At 36.6% G+C, this 18788-nt stretch overlaps 1 protein-coding gene across 1 annotated transcript in view; it reads right to left on the reverse strand.

The window, feature by feature from the left end:
- Nucleotides 1-18788, reverse strand: part of crim1 (cysteine rich transmembrane BMP regulator 1 (chordin-like)) — a 907432-nt gene that overhangs the window by 530216 nt on the left and 358428 nt on the right. The window contains exon 5 of the mRNA XM_051925587.1: nt 4644-4765. Within this exon, the coding sequence (XP_051781547.1) occupies nt 4644-4765 (122 nt within the window). The remainder of the gene's footprint in view (nt 1-4643; nt 4766-18788) is intronic.

Consider the following 18788-nt stretch of genomic DNA (forward strand, 5'->3'; position numbering starts at 1 on the left):
CAGCGTAAGCCAATATGAAGTTGACAATTAAACCAAACATGCATGTTTTTGAGAAGTGTTAAAACTTTTCATCAAAACCCATACAAGCAGGAAAATAAGTTACTAACTGTGCCGCCTTATTTAGATGAGGTGATTAAGCACCACTGTAAATGACACGTTCAAATGTATGAGCTGATTTTCCAAAAACCAGCAGCATCTACAACTTATAAGCAATTGTACCACTGCCATTTTTTTTAATGAAACCCATATTTTTATATGGAAAATAATGGGGAAGAATCAGAGAGAGTGGAAAGAAAAGACTATGTATATGATTATGAATTAGGATTAGGTTTATGCATTTTGCAGTGAGAATTATTCATTTTACAATAGACTATTCCAAACTCACAATCCAAATTTCAAAGGCCATAGGTGGCTGAATCAAAAGGCAGGAGGATCCAAATATGGACAAACACACTCACTGTTACATGCGGCCAATCAACCTAACATGCATAATTTGAAGTGTGGGACGAAAAGTGGAATCTGGAAGTATGCCAAAGCTCAACATAAACATTCACCAGTTGTGTGATTTGATGCCAGGTATTATAACTGGGAGCCCCAAGGCACCCAAGTCCCAAAAGCACTTCCACAAATGCTCACTAGAGAGGGAAATCCCATCAAACACTCAGCTAGATACTAAAAGAGCTACATTAAATCTTTGTAGGATTAAAGATTTATTCTTAACAAAAATGCTCTCCGATACCAATAAAGCTCCATGGAGCACAAAGGCAATAGGACTTACCCACAACAATAAGGCAATCCAATGCAACCAAAGTCTCAATACAAAAAGCCAAAATCACAAACATAGAAAATCAAAGTAAATCATCACTCCCTAGTGCTTTCAAATGAACTTGCAGGAACTGTGGAAATCCCTCACTTTTATAGAATTGGGTGCAGTACTTGGCAGTGATGGGAAGGTGGTCCCACCTTTTGTGGAGCCACCCACAAAACACAAGGCACATGAGAAAGGTAGCTTACACAAACAAACCAAAAATACCCCAAACCAGCATTTCTTACACTTTTCTTCTTGTGACCCAATTTTTCCTTCTTTGGTCCCCCAGTGGAGATTTGGCCCTGACAGTCCCCCCTTGCATTTTTGTCATTGCAGGTGCTGTTCCTTCCTTGGACAATTGCTGCCACGTGTCATTACAAAGCAAGTTCATTTGCTTAAGATGAGCATAGTGGCCCATAGCAAACTACAAACCGTACAAGACCTTTTCCTATTGAGCACAAATGTGAATCATACTAAATTCAAAGAACATGCCACCCCATAGTTTAAGAACCTATGCCACAAAGTAATAAAGCACACAAGAAATAACACATTTCTAACATAATTCACAATATTAACATAAACAAAACACAAAGAAGACATAAAAATAAAACTTTGAACCAAAACCAAGGAGGAACACTCGCTGAAATATGACATCAGGATATGGGATCCATTAGGCAAAGGCTTAATTTATTCTAATAAAGCAAACATTTATGTATCAGCTCAGCAAACTTAAAATGCTACTTAAACTAGTTTATTATAAAAAAGACATAGCAGCACCACAGATAGATCTGAGAAGAGTAACTAGGCTGATTCTGGCACTAAGAGGTATTAACTATGCGGTGAGAATGAAGGAGTTGAACCTTTTAAGTTTAAGCAAATGGATATTAAGAGGTGTCATGGTTAAAGTTTAAAAATTAAGAAAGGAATTAGTACAGTGGATCAGAGATGTTACTTTAAAATAATTCTTTAACAGGAATGCATTTGGAAACTTCTACAGATTTCACAAACATGTTAGAAAGTTTTTCTTTACTCAAAGAACCACAGATAACTAAAATAAATAAATAAATAGTGTGGTTGACGGTAGGAATTTATAGAGGTTATTTTGGATAATTTAGGTGAATAGAATGCATGAACATGCTGGGCTGAATGGCCTGTTCTTTGTCTGAATTGTGCTAATGTTTTATTTTTCTGACTTAACCTGTTTCAAAGTATGGAGAGCTGGATGTTTAACATCTAGTCAGCTGAACTCCCATATGTGTTCTAGCAGTAACCACCACTTTATGATCCGATAAGAGAAACCGATCCTGATTTATAGGAATGTTATGACTGTAGTTCACTCTGAACTAAACTACGATTCAAAGGACTAACAAGGTTCCCCATTTTTTTCCCTTAATACTTGTTTTTGATTTGTAGTAGCGTTGACATTGAAAACTAATATACAGAAGCATAATGTCTTGTATTATGCTCTGATTAAGCCAAAAATAACAAAGAAAGTTGAATTTTACAGTCATAGATAAAACAAACTGCAGCTTTCTTTTTATTAAGTTTGCAATATCTCTTTGATAACTACTGACATAAATAACACCCAGTATAATATTTAAATCTCATATATTGTTAAAAATATTACTACTACTATGACAATAACTGAAAGAAGATCACAAACATGCAGCTCCTACTGGGGATGTTTTTTTCCCAAATAATTTGGAATGTCTGCTTTGTACTTTACTGTATCTACTACTCATTGACTGTTGGCAGCCTAACACACACAAAATAGACTCAATGATAAATAGCTGTGTTCACTGTCACCATCTGCCAGATTCATTTTTCAGCCCAGCAAGTTTTCTGGCACATCTGTGCACATCTCAATAGAATGACCTGCCAGCAGCAGGAGAGGATGCTGTGCAGTCAGTGGTTGCAGAGAGAAGTTGGTTTTACTTTTGTCTTTCTCCAGGCCATGTTTTGTTAGTTTAGAACCAATGCAGGACGGACATCCATTGTGAGGAAACAGATGACTTAATTCATTTTCCCATTTTTGTAAAATCTTTAAACAGTTATACAAAATAATGTAAGGAAAGGACAGAATTTCTAAACTGTCACTGAAAATAACACTTAAGAGCATTTTGCACAGCCTCTTAGACAACACATTGAAAGGTAATAATTAAAAACAACTTTCTTTAGAGTGAAAGACATGGTAAGATTATATTGCCCTCTTTGGTACCACTATTCTGCATCAGAGAGAAATGAGGATTTTAACATGTTGCTGCTCACCTCCTTCTATTGACAAATTTTCTTTTCAGTTTGTATCAACACTTAACTGGCATTTCCCAAAAAAGCTCTAAACACCCAAAGTCTTCCAGTGAAGCCCGCTTGGTTCCAATATTCAACCTAACAGTGTAAAGCCCTTAATTTCAATGTTTAATATGTGACACATAACTTTCTCACTTTTCATCAGTGATGCTTTTTTAATAAACAGCCTACATTGATCTTAGTATCTCCATCTGTTAATATATGCAGATAGTGGATTTTTTTATGTTGTACTTTAATGTAAACAGCTTACAATCATATACTGCATAAAAATGTCTTACTGGCTTGCTTGCTCAGTCAACTGTTGAATTGATTTATTGATCGAATCAGTGAGAAACAAATCCACAATACATAAAACCTTAAAAATTTCCAGTTTCAGTTTGGATTGTGGAAGCATGGGCATTTATAAGTTTACAGACCTATTACTGCCATTACTGTCATCTGTATTTAGACAATATAATGGTGACAGACACACTCTGCAGATACGCATACATAACCATCACCACTGATTGATGATGACTGACTCCTGATAATGTGCCTTCTTGGATTCTGGGAAAGACTAAACTGTATTTTTCATGCTTATATTCTTTGCACTGTTTTTTAAAAAAAAAAACAATTCCTAGGTATTGTTTTTGTCTCTAATCAGACCAAGGATGCTTCCCATTATTAATGACCATTAAAGACTTTTCACTTTGACATCATTAAACTCAATTCCATGTAAGGCACTATTCAGTGTAATATTTCCAGCATATAATGAGTCTGAAGTATGTCAACACTTTAATGTATTAAATGAGTAATGGGAACCAGACAAAGGTTGCATTTTGCACATTATACAGTTTGTAACAGGCCAGAGGGAGCATCATCTTTGTAATTTGCAGAATCTTTACACTTGACATTGTATTTTTTGTCTGTGAGGGAGACAGAATTGATCCACCTCATAATCTTTTAAGCCTATAATAAAAATGTGTACATAAGAATGAGTTGAAAGAAGCCACATAAAATGATCACTTTAATTTTTATAAAGCAAGAATGTCAGACAGATTAGTTGCATTGTCACTTTGCAGTGTGTGCCGATTAACCTTTGTTAAGCTGGAAAATCTGTAATTGAAATAAACATGAGTGAAACTATGGCTGCTAATAAAATGAATGGCTTGATGGATTTGAAGAGAAAAAAAAAATCAGAATTTCAGTGAACTAAATTACTTTGTAATGACACTGTGCTTATTAATTACACATTACTGCACTGGCCAAGTATTATACTCTGCATCAGTGCCACGCAGGTTGAAGTTTTAAAGTTTCTGTGTAATCTGAAAATTTTCAAACTGTTTAAATATGGAGAAAATGTCTTAGTTTAATGATAAAACATGAATTTTCTGTACTGCTCAGTACTCACTTGCCATACTAGAATTAATCAATGAAAATCTATGTTGTCCAAAAAAATTACCGTTATGGAAAAAAAAAACATAACTAAATGCAACTTTTTTCTGAATGGAGACATGGAAGTGGGCACATATCCACCAAAAAGACTTACCATTGACGCACTCAAAAGAGTCGCAGCATTTTCCAGGTGAGCCATCACCTCGGGAGACGATACGGGGGACTGATCCTGGTTCACACTGGGGAAAACTGCATATGCCTGGCAAGCACTCACACCTGGAAGCAAGAAGGAATCAACCATAAAAGGCAAGCTAAGCAATACATCAACACACAGTGACAGCACTGACAGGGGCAAATAGCTATTTCCAAAACTCATTATACTGTAATAGATTTGTTACAGTAAAAAATAAAATAAACGCTTGTCAACAGCAATTTATACAGCTGTTCTGTACCTGGAGATCTGTTATTAATTTTAGCAGATCTGCTGAAGCAACAAAAATGTAAGTGCTAAATTTGCACATATACACAAAAATACCCCTTAAGTTCTTTTACCTAGCAGTTATACACATTACCAGAAGCAAACTGATATAAAAATAGGACTTAAAGTCTACATGCAACTCCTTAAGGAAAGGTCAATATTTTTAATGTCACAATGGGTGTACACTAACATTTCATAAGGATAATCGTTTTTAATTTGAAAACAGAAACTAGACTTGGCCCAAAGTGCATGTTTTTTTTAACCAGCATAAAAACAGTAAGGAATCATTTTGCTTGGCTAGGAAAATTGCTAACTTTGAATTCTGCCTGACACTGAATGGCCCTCCCAGCTGGAAGCTAATGTCAGTTTCTTGTTAAGGAGAATCCACCGATAAGGCAGAGAATAAACTTCTGCCTCAAAGTGCAATTTTATACGTGAGTCATCGCACATGCAACACAAAGCATAGAAGCTACGCTTGGCCAGGACCAAAAAAACTGATGCTAACATGCGGTGCCACCTCAGGTTAACCTCCTTAAAATTAAAAGTAAATGCTTCAAGATGATTCAAGTGCTTCTGGATGGAATTTATAATATATTTATAGCATATACGCTTTGTTTTTAGCTAATGTATTGCAACATTAACAAGAACAAGTTACTAGATTGGCATTAACTATACAAGCTGATCATCCATATTTTAAAATAATTATTTGAAAATCAGAAAGTAATATTTAAGTGCTATAACAGTTTCAGGGGTGGCTACATCACAGAATTCCATTCATGGGGCTTTAGATTCAGCATCTCACGGAAGAGGATGTGAGAAAGTAGCCAACAAGGAGTGCTTACAGTTGCTGCTATATATTAATATAATTCAGAAAAGATAAGTTATGTTGAAATATACTTCCCAAAAATGATATAGAATGTGTTAAGAATGGAGTTTTACAGCAGGTCTCTTAAATTAGTTTTTATATTATTAAAGGAATGTCAATGAATTGAGCAGCATGGTCCTACCTACGTAGATATAGCTTCTTGGGTATGACTCTTGACCTGGGCACTTAACATATGGAATTCACTACATTTTGTCTCTGACTGCAATTCACGTCTTTCTCCAGTCACTTTGGTTTAACTCCTACTGTACACCCCAAAGGCATATGTGTTAGGTTAGCTGGTTGATTTAAACTGGCAGGCAAATAGTGTGTGTTTGTCATGTTGTTTCTGGCCGTATGTCCATAGGTTATCAAGGTAGGCTCCTAACAAGTGATGATGAGGTGATTTAAGCAAATCTGAAAACGGATAAATGAATAAAATAAAATAAAAATTGAATATCTATACTTAAAAGCATGGACAGAAAAAGGCAGGAATGAGACTGGCAGACACTGTAATGAAGGTGAGGAGAACTCGACAGTTTCGGGGAGAAGTGACATGGATGATAAGAGTCAATAAACAGATGCTGAGAAGTGATAAAATGTTTAAGACGGTTAGTGCAGTGTGGTGCAGTGCATGCTAAAATGTAATGTATTCCCCTAGAAAAGCATGTCGGTGGAATATTGGGAGCAGCAAATAACCACACAACCAGGTCACATAAACGGCGGAGAGGAATGAATTGAAATAAAATCTAATTTTATTTGTCACATACAAATTATACATAAAATGCAATATGTAGTGAAATGCTATCTATATATGCAAAATTTTTATGTATATAAATGAATCTATATAGTGAACTTGTCCAGAGTTAGACCTGGATAAAAACACAGCTAATATGCAACCAAGATGAAGATGCTGCAATTTGTAGCTGTACTGAGTTATAAAGGAGGAGAGCTTTGCATTTCAAATCTAATTTTTATTCCTATATTGTAGAATATTGTATTATACTTTCTTTTATCTTTTAGAGGTAAGCAGGAATGCTTCAAATCATTTTGTAGCAGACAGTTCAATTGCTGGCCAATGAAGTGTGTGGTGAGTGCAGGTCAGAAAGTGAAGAAATTTGAGAACAAACACATTTTTTAAGCATTATTGGTATTGTCAACACTGTATTGTGCAGAATATTGCCCTGGTGATGAGTTATTTAAAGAGTTAATGATTTTTTTACATCTTAATTGCATATTTGCTTTCACCCTCTGGAAGTTCATAGGTTAGTGAGCAAAATGATTTTATTACATTTTAAAAGACATGCTAAGAACATTTACAACTGCATTTAAGGAAAAAGGTTGAATGAACTTGTTTAGGAGATGGATCATGAGAGCTATAATCAGGCTTCACAAAAGTTGTTGAAATGAAGTTTACTCTGTGTTATAATGGATAAAAGACTGTACTGTATTACCAAGCTACTTTACTAAATGACCAGATATTGAAAAGAAGTTTGGTATTAAAACCTTCATGTATTAATAATTAACTGTAGCTAATTTGCATTTTTGTCATATTGAAAAGTGTGGTTTCACCCTCTGGAAAAATGTCAGACAATAAGTTGTAAATGTTTATCAGTATAAGATAGAGATGCAGAAAGATGCGTTGAGGAGTAGATGCTGCTGAAGTAAATTTGTGACATTATTACATGTTGTTATTCACAGTGAGGATATGCTGCAGAAATGTCATGTTTAACACAAACTTGTCAGAGACAGAATTCACTAAAATTGCTACTCAAAATACAGAAATATATATATATTATAAAAAATGAGGCATGCTAAATAATTATTTTTCACATTAGCTTGAACCTTCTGCCCAAGACAAACTATTAGAACATATGTACAGTATATAACAGATGCCTCACACATGTGTTGGGTACTAGTTTTAGCAGCAATACAAAACTAAAAATGTCTTGAATATCACACACAAAACATTCAATGTGCAGCCACAAATGATATTTGTAATTTGTATTCATGCATAATGGATTCAAATATCGACAGGTAAAACTCTGATGGAGAGTTCTGTAAAAAAAAGGAAATTGCAACACTTATTTTGGTTTCATAATCTTGTCTTGTACCTAATGCTTTTTGGGTAGGTACTGGCCCCCATGCCCGTAAAAGTGATATAATGGGTTTGATGATATCAGGTTACATGTTTGCATTTACATTATCGGTGTCCTCTGATGATCAAATATCTTCATACATGGTAAAGTCCCAAAAATCCAACAAGTGACAGTATTGGAGAAGTGCCTTGACATAATACTGGGTGGCACTTAGCCTGGCTAAATGAAGGTCTTTACCACATATGAAGAAATTTGATCATGGGATAAAGGCTCTCATTTAGCCATGCTAAGTGCCTCCACATATATGTCATGGCACTCTTAACCCAGCTACAGAGGATGCATAAACCAGTGTGTTTCTTCGTGCCAGTCTCAAGCCCGGATAAATGGAGAGGCTTACGTCAGGAAGGGCATCCAGTATAAAATTTTGCCAAATCAATATGCGGACAACAATACAAATTTCCATACCAGATCATCGAGCCCCGGGTTAACAACGACCGCCACAGTACTGTTAGCCAACAGGGTGCTGGCGGAAATTGGGCTACTGTTGGCTGAAGAAGAAGGGGGAGACGTATCTGGAGGCAGGAGGAGGGGAAGAAAGTAAAGAGAGTGGAACTGAGGGTAGGAACTTTGAATGTTGGCAGTATGACTGTTAAGGGGAGAGAGTTAGCAGATATGATGGAGAGATGGAAGGATGATATATTGTGCATGCAAGAGACTAAATGGACAAGGAGTAAGGCCAGGTGGATTGGAGGTGGATTCAAATTGTTCTATCATGATGTGGATGGGAGGAGAAATGGGGGGTAGGAGTTATTCTGAAGGAACAGTATGTCAAGAGTGTTTTGGATGTGAAAAGAGTGTCAGGCAGAGTAATGATTATGAAGCTGGAAATTGGAGGTATGATGATGAATGTTGTTAGTGCATATGCACCGCAAGTTGGGTGTGCAATGGGTGAGAAAGAAGATTTTTGGACTGAGTTGGATAAAGTGATGAACAGTGTACCCATGGGACAGAAAGTGGTGATTGAAGCGGATTTCAATGGGCATGTTGTTGAAGGCAACAGTGGAGATGAGGAGGTGATGGGTAGGTATGGTGTCAAGGAGAGAAATGAAGAAGGTCAGAGGATAGTGGATTTGCAAAAAGGATGGACATGGCTGTAGTGAATACGTATTTTAAGAAGAGGAAGGAACATAGGGTTACATACAAGAGTGGAGGAAGATGCCCACAGGTAGATTACTCCTATGTAGAAGAGGTGATCTGAAGGAGATTGAGACTGCAAAGTGGTGGCAGCGGGAAAGTGTAGTTAAGCAGCAAGGGATGGTGGTCTGTAGGATGACGTTGGAGATCAAGAAGAGGAAGAGAGTGAGGGCAGAGCCAAGGATCAAATGGAGGAAGTTGAAAAGGAAGACTGCAAGGTTGAGTTAATGGAGGAGGCAAGAGAGGCACTGGGTGGTAATGAAAAGTTACCAGAAAGCTGGGAAACTACAGAAGATGTAGTAAGGGTGACAGCAAGAAGGGTGCTTGGCGTGACATATGGAAAGAGGAAGGAGGAAAAGAAAACCTGGTGGTGGAATGAGGAAATACAGGAGAGTATACAGAGGAAGAGGATGGGAAAGAAGAAGTGGGATAGGTCAGAGAGATGCAGAAAGTAGACAAGAGTACAAGGAGATAAGACGCAAGGTGAAGACAGATGTGATGAAGGCTAAAGAAAAGGCTATGATGAGTTGTATGAGAGGTTGGACACTAAGGAGGGAGAAAAGGACCTGTACCGACTGGCTAGACTGAGGGTTCAAGCTGGGAAAGATGTGCAGCAGGGTAGGGTGATAAAAAATAAAGAGGGAAACGTACTCAGAAGCGAGAAGAGTGTGTTGAGCAGATGGAAAGAGTACTTTGAGAGGCTAATGAATGAAGAGAACCAGAGAGAGAAGAGGTTGGATGATGTGGAGATAGTGAATCAGGAAGTACAAAGGATTATCAAGGAGGAAGTAAGGACAGCTATGAAGAGGATGAAAAATGGAAAGGCCGTTGGTCCAGATGACATACCTATGGAAGCATGGAGGTGTTTAGGAAAGATGGCAGTGGAGTTTTTAACCAGTTGTTTAATGGAATCTTGGAAAAGTGAGAGGATGCCTGAGGAGTGGAGAAGAAGTGTACTGGTGCTGATATTTAAGAATAAGGAGGATGTGCAGGACTGCATTAACTACAGGGGAATAAAATTGATGAGCCACAACATGAAGTAATGGAAACAGTAGTGGAAGCTAGGTTAAGAAGTGAGGTGATGTTAGTGAGCAGCAGTATGGTTTCATGCCAAGAAAGAGCACCACAGATGCAATGTTTGCTCTGAGGATGTTTGATGGAGAAGTTTAGAGAAGGCCAGAAGGAGTTGCATTGTGTCTTTGTGGACCTGGAGAAAGCATATGACAGGGTGCCTTGAGAGGAGCTGTGGTATTGTATAAGGAAGTCGGGAGTGGCAGAGAAGTTATGTAAGAGTTGTACAGGATACAGTGCATCCGCAAAGTATTCACAGCGCATCACTTTTTCCACATTTTGTTATGTTACAGCCTTATCCAAAATGGATTAAATTCATTTTTTTTTCTCAGAATTCTACACACAACACCCCCATAATAACAATGTGAAAAAGTTTACTTGATGTTTTTGCAAATTTATTAAAAAATAAAAAAACTGAGAAAAGCATATGTACATAAGTATTCACAGCCTTTGCTCAATACTTTGACGATGCATCTTTGGCAGCAATTACAGCCTCAAGTCTTTTTGAATATGAGCCACAAGCTTGGCACACCTATCCTTGGCCAGTTTCGCCCATTCCTCTTTGCAGCACTTCTCAAGCTCCATCAGGTTGGATGGGAAGCGTTGGTGCACAGCCATTTTAAGATCTCTCCAGAGATGTGTCAATCGGATTCAAGTCTGGGTTCTGGCTGGGCCCCTCAAGGACATTCACAGAGTTGTCCTGAAGGCCACTCCTTTGATATCTTGGCTGTGTGCTTAGGGTCGTTGTCCTGCTGAAAGATGAACTGTCACCCCAGTCTGAGGTCAAGAGTGCTCTGGAGCAGGTTTTCATCCAGGATGTCTCTGTACATTGCTGCAGTCATACATTGCTGCAGTCATCTTTCCCTTTATCCTGACTAGTCTTCCAGTTCCTGCAGCTGAAAAAAATCCCCACAGCCGATGCTGGCCACCACCATGCTTCAGTGTAGGGATGGTGCCAGGTTTCCTCCAAACGTGATGCCTGGCATTCACACCAAAGAGTTCAATCTTTGTCGCATCAGACCAGAGAATTTTTCTTTCTCATGGTCTGAGAGTCCTTCAGGTGCCTTTTGGCAAACTCCAGGCGGGCTGCCATGTGCCTTTTACTAAGGAGTGGCTTCGTCTGGCCACTCTACCATATAGGCCTCATTGGTGGATTGCTGCAGAGATGGTTGTCCTTCTGGAAGGTTCTCCTCTCTCCACAGAGGACCTCTGGAGCTCTGACAGAGTGACCATCGGGTTCGTGGTCACCTCCCTGACCTAAAGCCTTTCTCCCCCGGTCGCTCAGTTTAGATGGCCGGCCAGCTCTAGGAAGAGTCCTGGTGGTTTCGGACTTCTTCCACTTACGGATGATGGAGGCCACTGCGCTCATTGGGACCTTCAAAGCAGCAGAAATATTTCTGTAACCTTCCCCAGATTTTTTGCCTCGAGACAATCCTGTCCCGGAGGTCTACAGACAATTTTTTTGACTTCATGCTTGGTTTGTGCTCTGACATGAACTGTCAACTGTGGGACCTTATATAGACAGGTGTGTGCCTTTCCAAATCATGTCCAGTCAACTGAACTTACCACAAGGTGGACTCCAATTAAGCTGCAGAAACATCTCAAGGATGATCAGGGGAAACAGGATGCACCTGAGCTCAATTTCGAGCTTCATGGCAAAGGCTGTGAATACTTATGTACATGTGCTTTCTCAATTTTTTTATTTTTAATAAATTTGCAAAAACCTCAAGTAAACTTTTTTCACATTGTCATTATGGGGTGTGTGTGTAGAATTCTGAGGGAAAAAAATGAATTTAATCCATTTTGGAATAAGGCTGTAACATAACCAAAATGTGGAAAAAGTGATTGCGCTGTAAATACTTTCCAGATGCACTGTAGATGAGGGATGTTCCATTTAATGATTTGTTCTTGTATTATCCAAATCAGGATACAATTCTGATATTACAAAGTGCCCTTAAATTAAAAAGTAATACTTTGTTTACAGGCTTTAATTATTTAGTAATCCACATCATAATACCAAGATGCTCATCAGTTAAACTCTTCTTAACGGATATTTTGTAAGGGTAATATATTTATGATAAACATCATTTTATTATAATAAATAAACTAGCTTAGTGAAGCATTTTTCAAAACACAGTAAACTCAATATATATAAAAATAGTTTAAGTAGTGTTTTGGAATAAAGCTGTAACATAACAAAATGTGAAAAAAGTTGATGCGCTGTGAATACTTTCCAGATGCACTGTATGTATGAGGGAAGTGTGACAGTGGTGAGATCTGCGGTAGGAGTGACGGATGTATTCAAGTTGGAGGTGGGATTACATCAGAGATTGGCTCTCAGCCCTTTCTTATTTGCAATGGTGATGGACAGGTTGACAGATGAGATTAGACAGGAGTCCCCATTGACTATGATGTTTGCTGATGACATTGTGATCTGTAGCGATAGTAGGGAGTAGGTTGAGGAGACCCTGGAGAGGTGGAAATATGCTCTAAAGAGGAGAGGAATGAAGGTCAGTAGGAACAAGACAGAATACATGTGTGTAAATGAGAGGAGGTCAGTGGAATGGTGAGGATGGAGGGAGTAGAGTTGGCAACGGTGGATGAGTTTAAATACTTGGGATCAACAGTACAGAGTAATAGGGATTATGGAAGAGAGGTGAAAAAGAGAGAGCAGGCATGGAATGGTGGAGAAGAGTGTCAGGAGTAATTTGTGACAGACGGGTATCAGCAAGTGTGAAAGGGAAGGTCTACAGGACGGCAGTGAGACCAGCTATGTTATGTGGGTTGGAGGACGGTGGCACTGGCCAAAAAGCAAGAGATAGAGCTGGAGGTAGCAGAGTTAAAGATGCTAGATTTGCACTGGGTTGTGACGAGGATGGATAGGATTAGAATTGAGTACTTTAGAGGGTCAGCTCAAGTTAGATTGTTAGGAGACAAAGTCAGAGAGGCGAGATTGGGTTGGTTTGGACATTGGGAGAAGGATGCTAAGGATAGAGCTGCCGGGGAAGAGGAAAAGAGGAAGGTCTAAGCGAAGGTTTATGGATGTGGTGAGAGAGGATATGCAGGTGATGGGTGTAACAGAACAAGATGCAGAGGACAGAAAGATATGGAAGAAGATGATCCGCTGTGGCAACCCTTAACAGGAGCAGCTGAAAGAAGAAGAAGAAGACTCTTCTTATACTGTCACTTGCTGGATTTTTTGGACTTTATCACACCATGCACCCTAGTATTTCATATGTCCCATTTTTCTCCTAGAGTCCAAGCTGTAAGGATTCTTATGTTAACTGATGTCTAATTTGAAATGGCTTTCAGTAGTTATAAATGTGTATGTATCCTATGTGTTTCTCAATATTTAATAACATGCTAAAGCTCTGTTCTTCACAGGCTTCTGTGACAGTTGTTAAATGCTTTTGATTGATCATGCCAATGTTGTGAGTTAATGGGATATTTAATTTTTTGTTATTTGAGATATAAAGGTATCTGCACATGGCAAGCTGGTTCAACATTGACAGATATCAATCTGAGATCATCTTTAAATAAATTACACAGATCTGAAAGTGTATCTGTTTCAGAATATCTTAAATGTGTTTTTTAGATATTTCAAAAATTTTTCAAGATACAGTATCTTAATATAATATCCTGGCTATTTTCAAATATATGAAATATATTTGTCTCCGCATTATATATGTTTCAAAATGACATCCTGCAAAATTGTCTGTTTTCAAATTGTATACTCTTTAATATATCCACAAACGCATTTGAAACATCTTAAAATGGTCTAGGATATAATTTCAAGGCATTTCAAAAATACTGTAAAATTAATATATCTTCAAATATCTGAATATCATTATTCGATACTGTATATAAAATAAAGAAATTTGAAAGGTGTTACCAGATATTTCAAAATAATTTCCTGGCCATTTTGAGATATGTGCAATGGATTTTGAAAGTATCTCAAAATAACTTCCTGAGCATGCATTTTGAGATATCTTAAAATGCACAGGAAGTCTTACTGAAAGAACAGGAAATTTTACAGGAAACGATTTTGAGATATCTGAAAATGAATTTCAGATATATTAAAATGTATAGAAGGGCAAGTGAGGTTTCTCAAAATATATCTGAGCGATCTTGTATTGCATTTGAGATAAAGTATTTAAAAAACGTATTGCAGAGATCTTAAACTGTAAAAGAAAATATTATGAAATATCTTAAAAAGTGTTTCTATTATCTGAAAAGCTAATGTTGCCTTATCTGTGTTGATTTCTGTTTTTCACCCAGTGTTGGCAAGATACTATATATTTGACATATATTAAAGAAAGTTCAATAATGGATGCATGAATGGATGAAATGGATAATGGATGGATAGATGAATGGATAAAATTATGTTGAAAAACAATCTGAAAGACTTTCTGGTTATGAAGAGAAAAGTTAATTCAGATTGTGCTCTTAAATGTTGATAGTTAGAAGATATTTTTTCAAAAAATTTGACAAAAATATTGTTGTACTAGGGAGTGTGTACAATGTTAGCCCATTATGGATATGATGAGAAATTAAGAAAAGTGCCACCTTTTACTGACTAACTAGAGACGATTACAATATGCAAGCTTTTGAAGCAATAAAAGGTGTCATTTTGCTTAACTTCTCACCACGAAAATACCGGAAACTAAAGTCTGCATTTAGTAAGAGGGACTACTACACAAATAGCATAAATAATGTTCATTGGTCACATAGATCTCATCTAAAATTGTCTAAAATGTACCCAGGGCAAGATTCAGTCCACAAGAGCCTGCACTGTTAGGTTACATATTTTGAAACTGTCCTGCTCTTAAACCATGGTTTCTCAACCTTTGCTTAATTTCCTGACCCCAAGAATTGAAATTAAGTGAAATTTGAAGTACCACATATCTTTAGGTCTTAAATTGTTAAATACTGAACTTTTATTAGGTAAAACTAATAGGTGAATTTCTTCATCTGTACAACACATGCAAAAACTAATAATACCTTGTTAAATGTGTATGTCCTAAATTGTCCTTATGTCCACCTAATATTATTAATGAATTATTCTTAAAATTTAAGAACAATAAATGTGGTTTGATATGAAATACAAAGTAGAAGGCCTAAAGTTTCAAAAACCGGAATTTACAAAAAAAAAAAAAAATCATGTGTAGTAGAGAGGGGAGATTTCTTCCAAGGGTGGCAACAAATAGAGGAGGTGGCGCTTACTGACTTTGGAAAATTCCAACATACGGTTTATAAACAATGATATGCTCAAATTTGGACTACCCGATTTATCTTGTCTGTGCAAGATTATTCAATAGTTTCTGTCTATTGACAGAAATATAGACACTCCTTGTAACATACAAAAAACTCAAACATTATTATGTCATGAATGAATACCAAAATAATTCAGGATGTTTGCATTTGCACAAACTCTTTAACACTGCTTTCATAACCTGCACACTTTTCAAATCAGGTTTGTCAGGCTTGTGTTATTTGCTATCGTGAGACTGCAATCAGTGAATAGAAGTGACATTGCCTGGTTAATAACACTTACAAAACAGTAATATTTAATGGATATGTCAAATTAGCTCAAAATTCAAGATATTACGAACTGATGATTTTCCAAATCTTCCCCTGCTTTTTTTGTTTTTTTGATTAGTACCTTTAACTTGTCAATTTAAGATTGCAAATTTCTGTAAAACAGCCACTGCTCTGCTGTTTTCAAGCAGCCTCACATTATGCCTACACTCTAGTACACTGACTTGAACAGCAATAATTACTCACAACTGGAGGACAAATATGTGTTGTTTGTGTTTTCACCACTTTTGGCAAATTTTAGTTGTTTTTTACTATTAAACATTAGTTTTATTTCAAAAACAACAAACAATATAAACGTGGTGTTTCTTGATTCAATTTCAGCAATTAAATATTCTGTTTTAGCAGCCGTGTTACTGCATGTCTCCAAGATTATGAGCTTTTGCTACATGATACATTTTGATCTGGACTGAACACTTTGGTTATAAAATGTACATATTGCTGGATGCACAACTGTATGAATGAATAGCCTCCATTCATTTATCAGAATTACATACGGTGCTCCATTAAAAAGGTAATCTGGTCATTATTTCAACTCCCACATTCAAATTTGTCTACATTACAAGTTAAAATGATTGAAACTGAGAGACAATTGGTCACGCCATTCCCCTCACAAAATAAAATCAAATAGGTCATTTTTTTTATTTCTAAAGCAATTCCACAAACAGATAAAAGCACTAATAATAGAAGCTTTTTAGTCTTGAAAACACAACAGGATTTTTATTCTTCTTGAGGTTAAACTGCAAATGCCACAGCTTCTCTTCCTCTGCCTTTGTTTGCACTTGCTGCCCCCAACTTTTTTTTTCTGTGTGTGTGTGTGTGTGTGTGTGTGTGTGTGTGTGTGTGTGTGTAAAAGATAAAGTCTCAGTATACAATATATGTGTTTCAGTATGCACTTTAAAGTATGAATTGAGTTCTAAATTGCACCTAAAAAAGCTGACAAGCCAAGAGGCTTGTACATTCTGCTGATTAAAAATAACTGACAATAAATAAATAATTTAAAACTGCCTACAGTAAAATTCCACACTGTATGTTAGAAGTTTGGAAGACGACAATGAGGGTATATATAGGCATACATAGCAGTCTGCACTAAAAACAAAGTGTTGTTTATTATATTCAGAGACAAAAGCATACATGTTAATGTTAAAAAATGTCTTTTTTTTTTCAAAAACATGATTTTCCATCCCATGACACTCTTGATCAATAATCCTACACTACTGCCTTTAAAACTTCAAATATGGTATTTATCATGTTCAGCAATTAATCTCATCCATGTAATATTATATGCGTTGACCAGAAACACAATGTCAGAAAAGTAAAACAAAAGGTCTGGATACTTTATTCAGAAGTTCCCCTTTTCTTTCTTGTGACACTGGTAACTATAAAAAGAGTCTTAAAAATAAAAAAATAAAAAACAGAGAAGACTGTAAATGCACTTTCTTTAAACAGAGAAAGGCATTAATAAGCCTTAAGAATTAAGCAGAAGCCACGTATTTTAATTTCCTTTAAAATAACCGTAGAGACACAACATAAACACAAAGTTCTGAGTTTTTCTTTGCCAGTCTAAAGCAGCTTAACAACGGTGTCCCACTTGCATAGATTTGTCCTCATTTACAATGCACAGTATTTTCTGTCACAATTCTTTTCTCTGATATCATGTAAATGAGGCCTAACTTATATCTGGACAGTTTATCCTTCAGTTTTCCAGGCAGACAGATGCAAAATACTGTAATTAATGGATCTAAATTTAATTCTAAGTCTACTGCTAATGTTTGAAATACACAGAACAAAGGGATTTATTGTCTTTTTGAAAGTTTAGTTGAGTTGAGAGGGCTCTTCATTCAGGGGCACCAAAAACGGCCAAAAACTTACATAAGAAATCTGTGAAACTATTAAAGAAAGCAAGATCACCATCTAATACAGATGAGACCCAAGCAGGCAGTTTTATGCAAAGAAATCGAAGCAATATGAGAGATCTGCAAGAAAGAAAATAGTCTGAAGCTTAAAAATTGAAGTGCACAGACTTGAGCAAAAATCTATACAACCTCTAGATTCATCATAGATCATGTCTGCAGTGTGACTTTAGACTTACTGGCAAATAGTATTTGCGATCATTGGCAGCTCCTGGCAGTTTACGGGATCTGTCCTGAAACGCTGAGGAGGCTGCTTTTAAACAACATAGGCCTATAACTCATTAGCTGAAGTAGTAAGGTACTGCACTTTTATTGTTTGTTTTTTACTGCTGTAGCAAGCTATGAGAACTTCACACTGTAAATAATAATTTTCAGTCATGCAGAAATGTAATTTTGATAGCTTAGTTCTATTTTACAGTTTTTTCAGGGCCAGTTCCATTAGATTCTAAACTCTTATCAGAGACACATAGATGCTTCCATTGGTCTACCTTAGTGACATTCAAACAATCAAATATATCTCTTTTGACCAACGAGGATATCTTTCCATAAACAACCAAAAAAAATGTTTCGCTGGAGGTTAAGTCATACTCAATGAGTGGCAGAAGTAAGGAAGAAAACACTGAACCTGGAATCACAGGCAAAGGCAAAGGACAGGCAAAGGTTGTTAATCGGGCAAATTCAGAAATCATCATTAAAGAAGCAAAGAATTTATAATAGAATATTTAACTGAAACAATTTGTTTTCATCTTTTAGTTAACAGCATCTTTCCTTATTTTTTCATGAACTAAAGCCAAACTTCATTCTACAAGCCCTGGTTCTTACAGTGCATCCGGAAAGTATTCACAGCGCATCACTTTTTCCACATTTTGTTATGTTACAGCCTTATTCCAAAACACTACTTAAACTATTTTTATATATATTGAGTTCACTGTGTTTTGAAAAATGCTTCACTAAGCTAATTCATTTATTATAATAAAATGATGTTTATCATAAAATATATTACCCTTACAAAATGTCCCTTAAGAAGAGTTTAACTGATGAGCATCTTGGTATTATGATGTGGAATTACTAAAATAATTAAAGCTGT

The sequence above is a fragment of the Erpetoichthys calabaricus genome, chromosome 3, assembly GCF_900747795.2.
Source record: "Erpetoichthys calabaricus chromosome 3, fErpCal1.3, whole genome shotgun sequence".
Classification (NCBI taxonomy): Eukaryota; Metazoa; Chordata; class Cladistia; order Polypteriformes; family Polypteridae; genus Erpetoichthys; species Erpetoichthys calabaricus.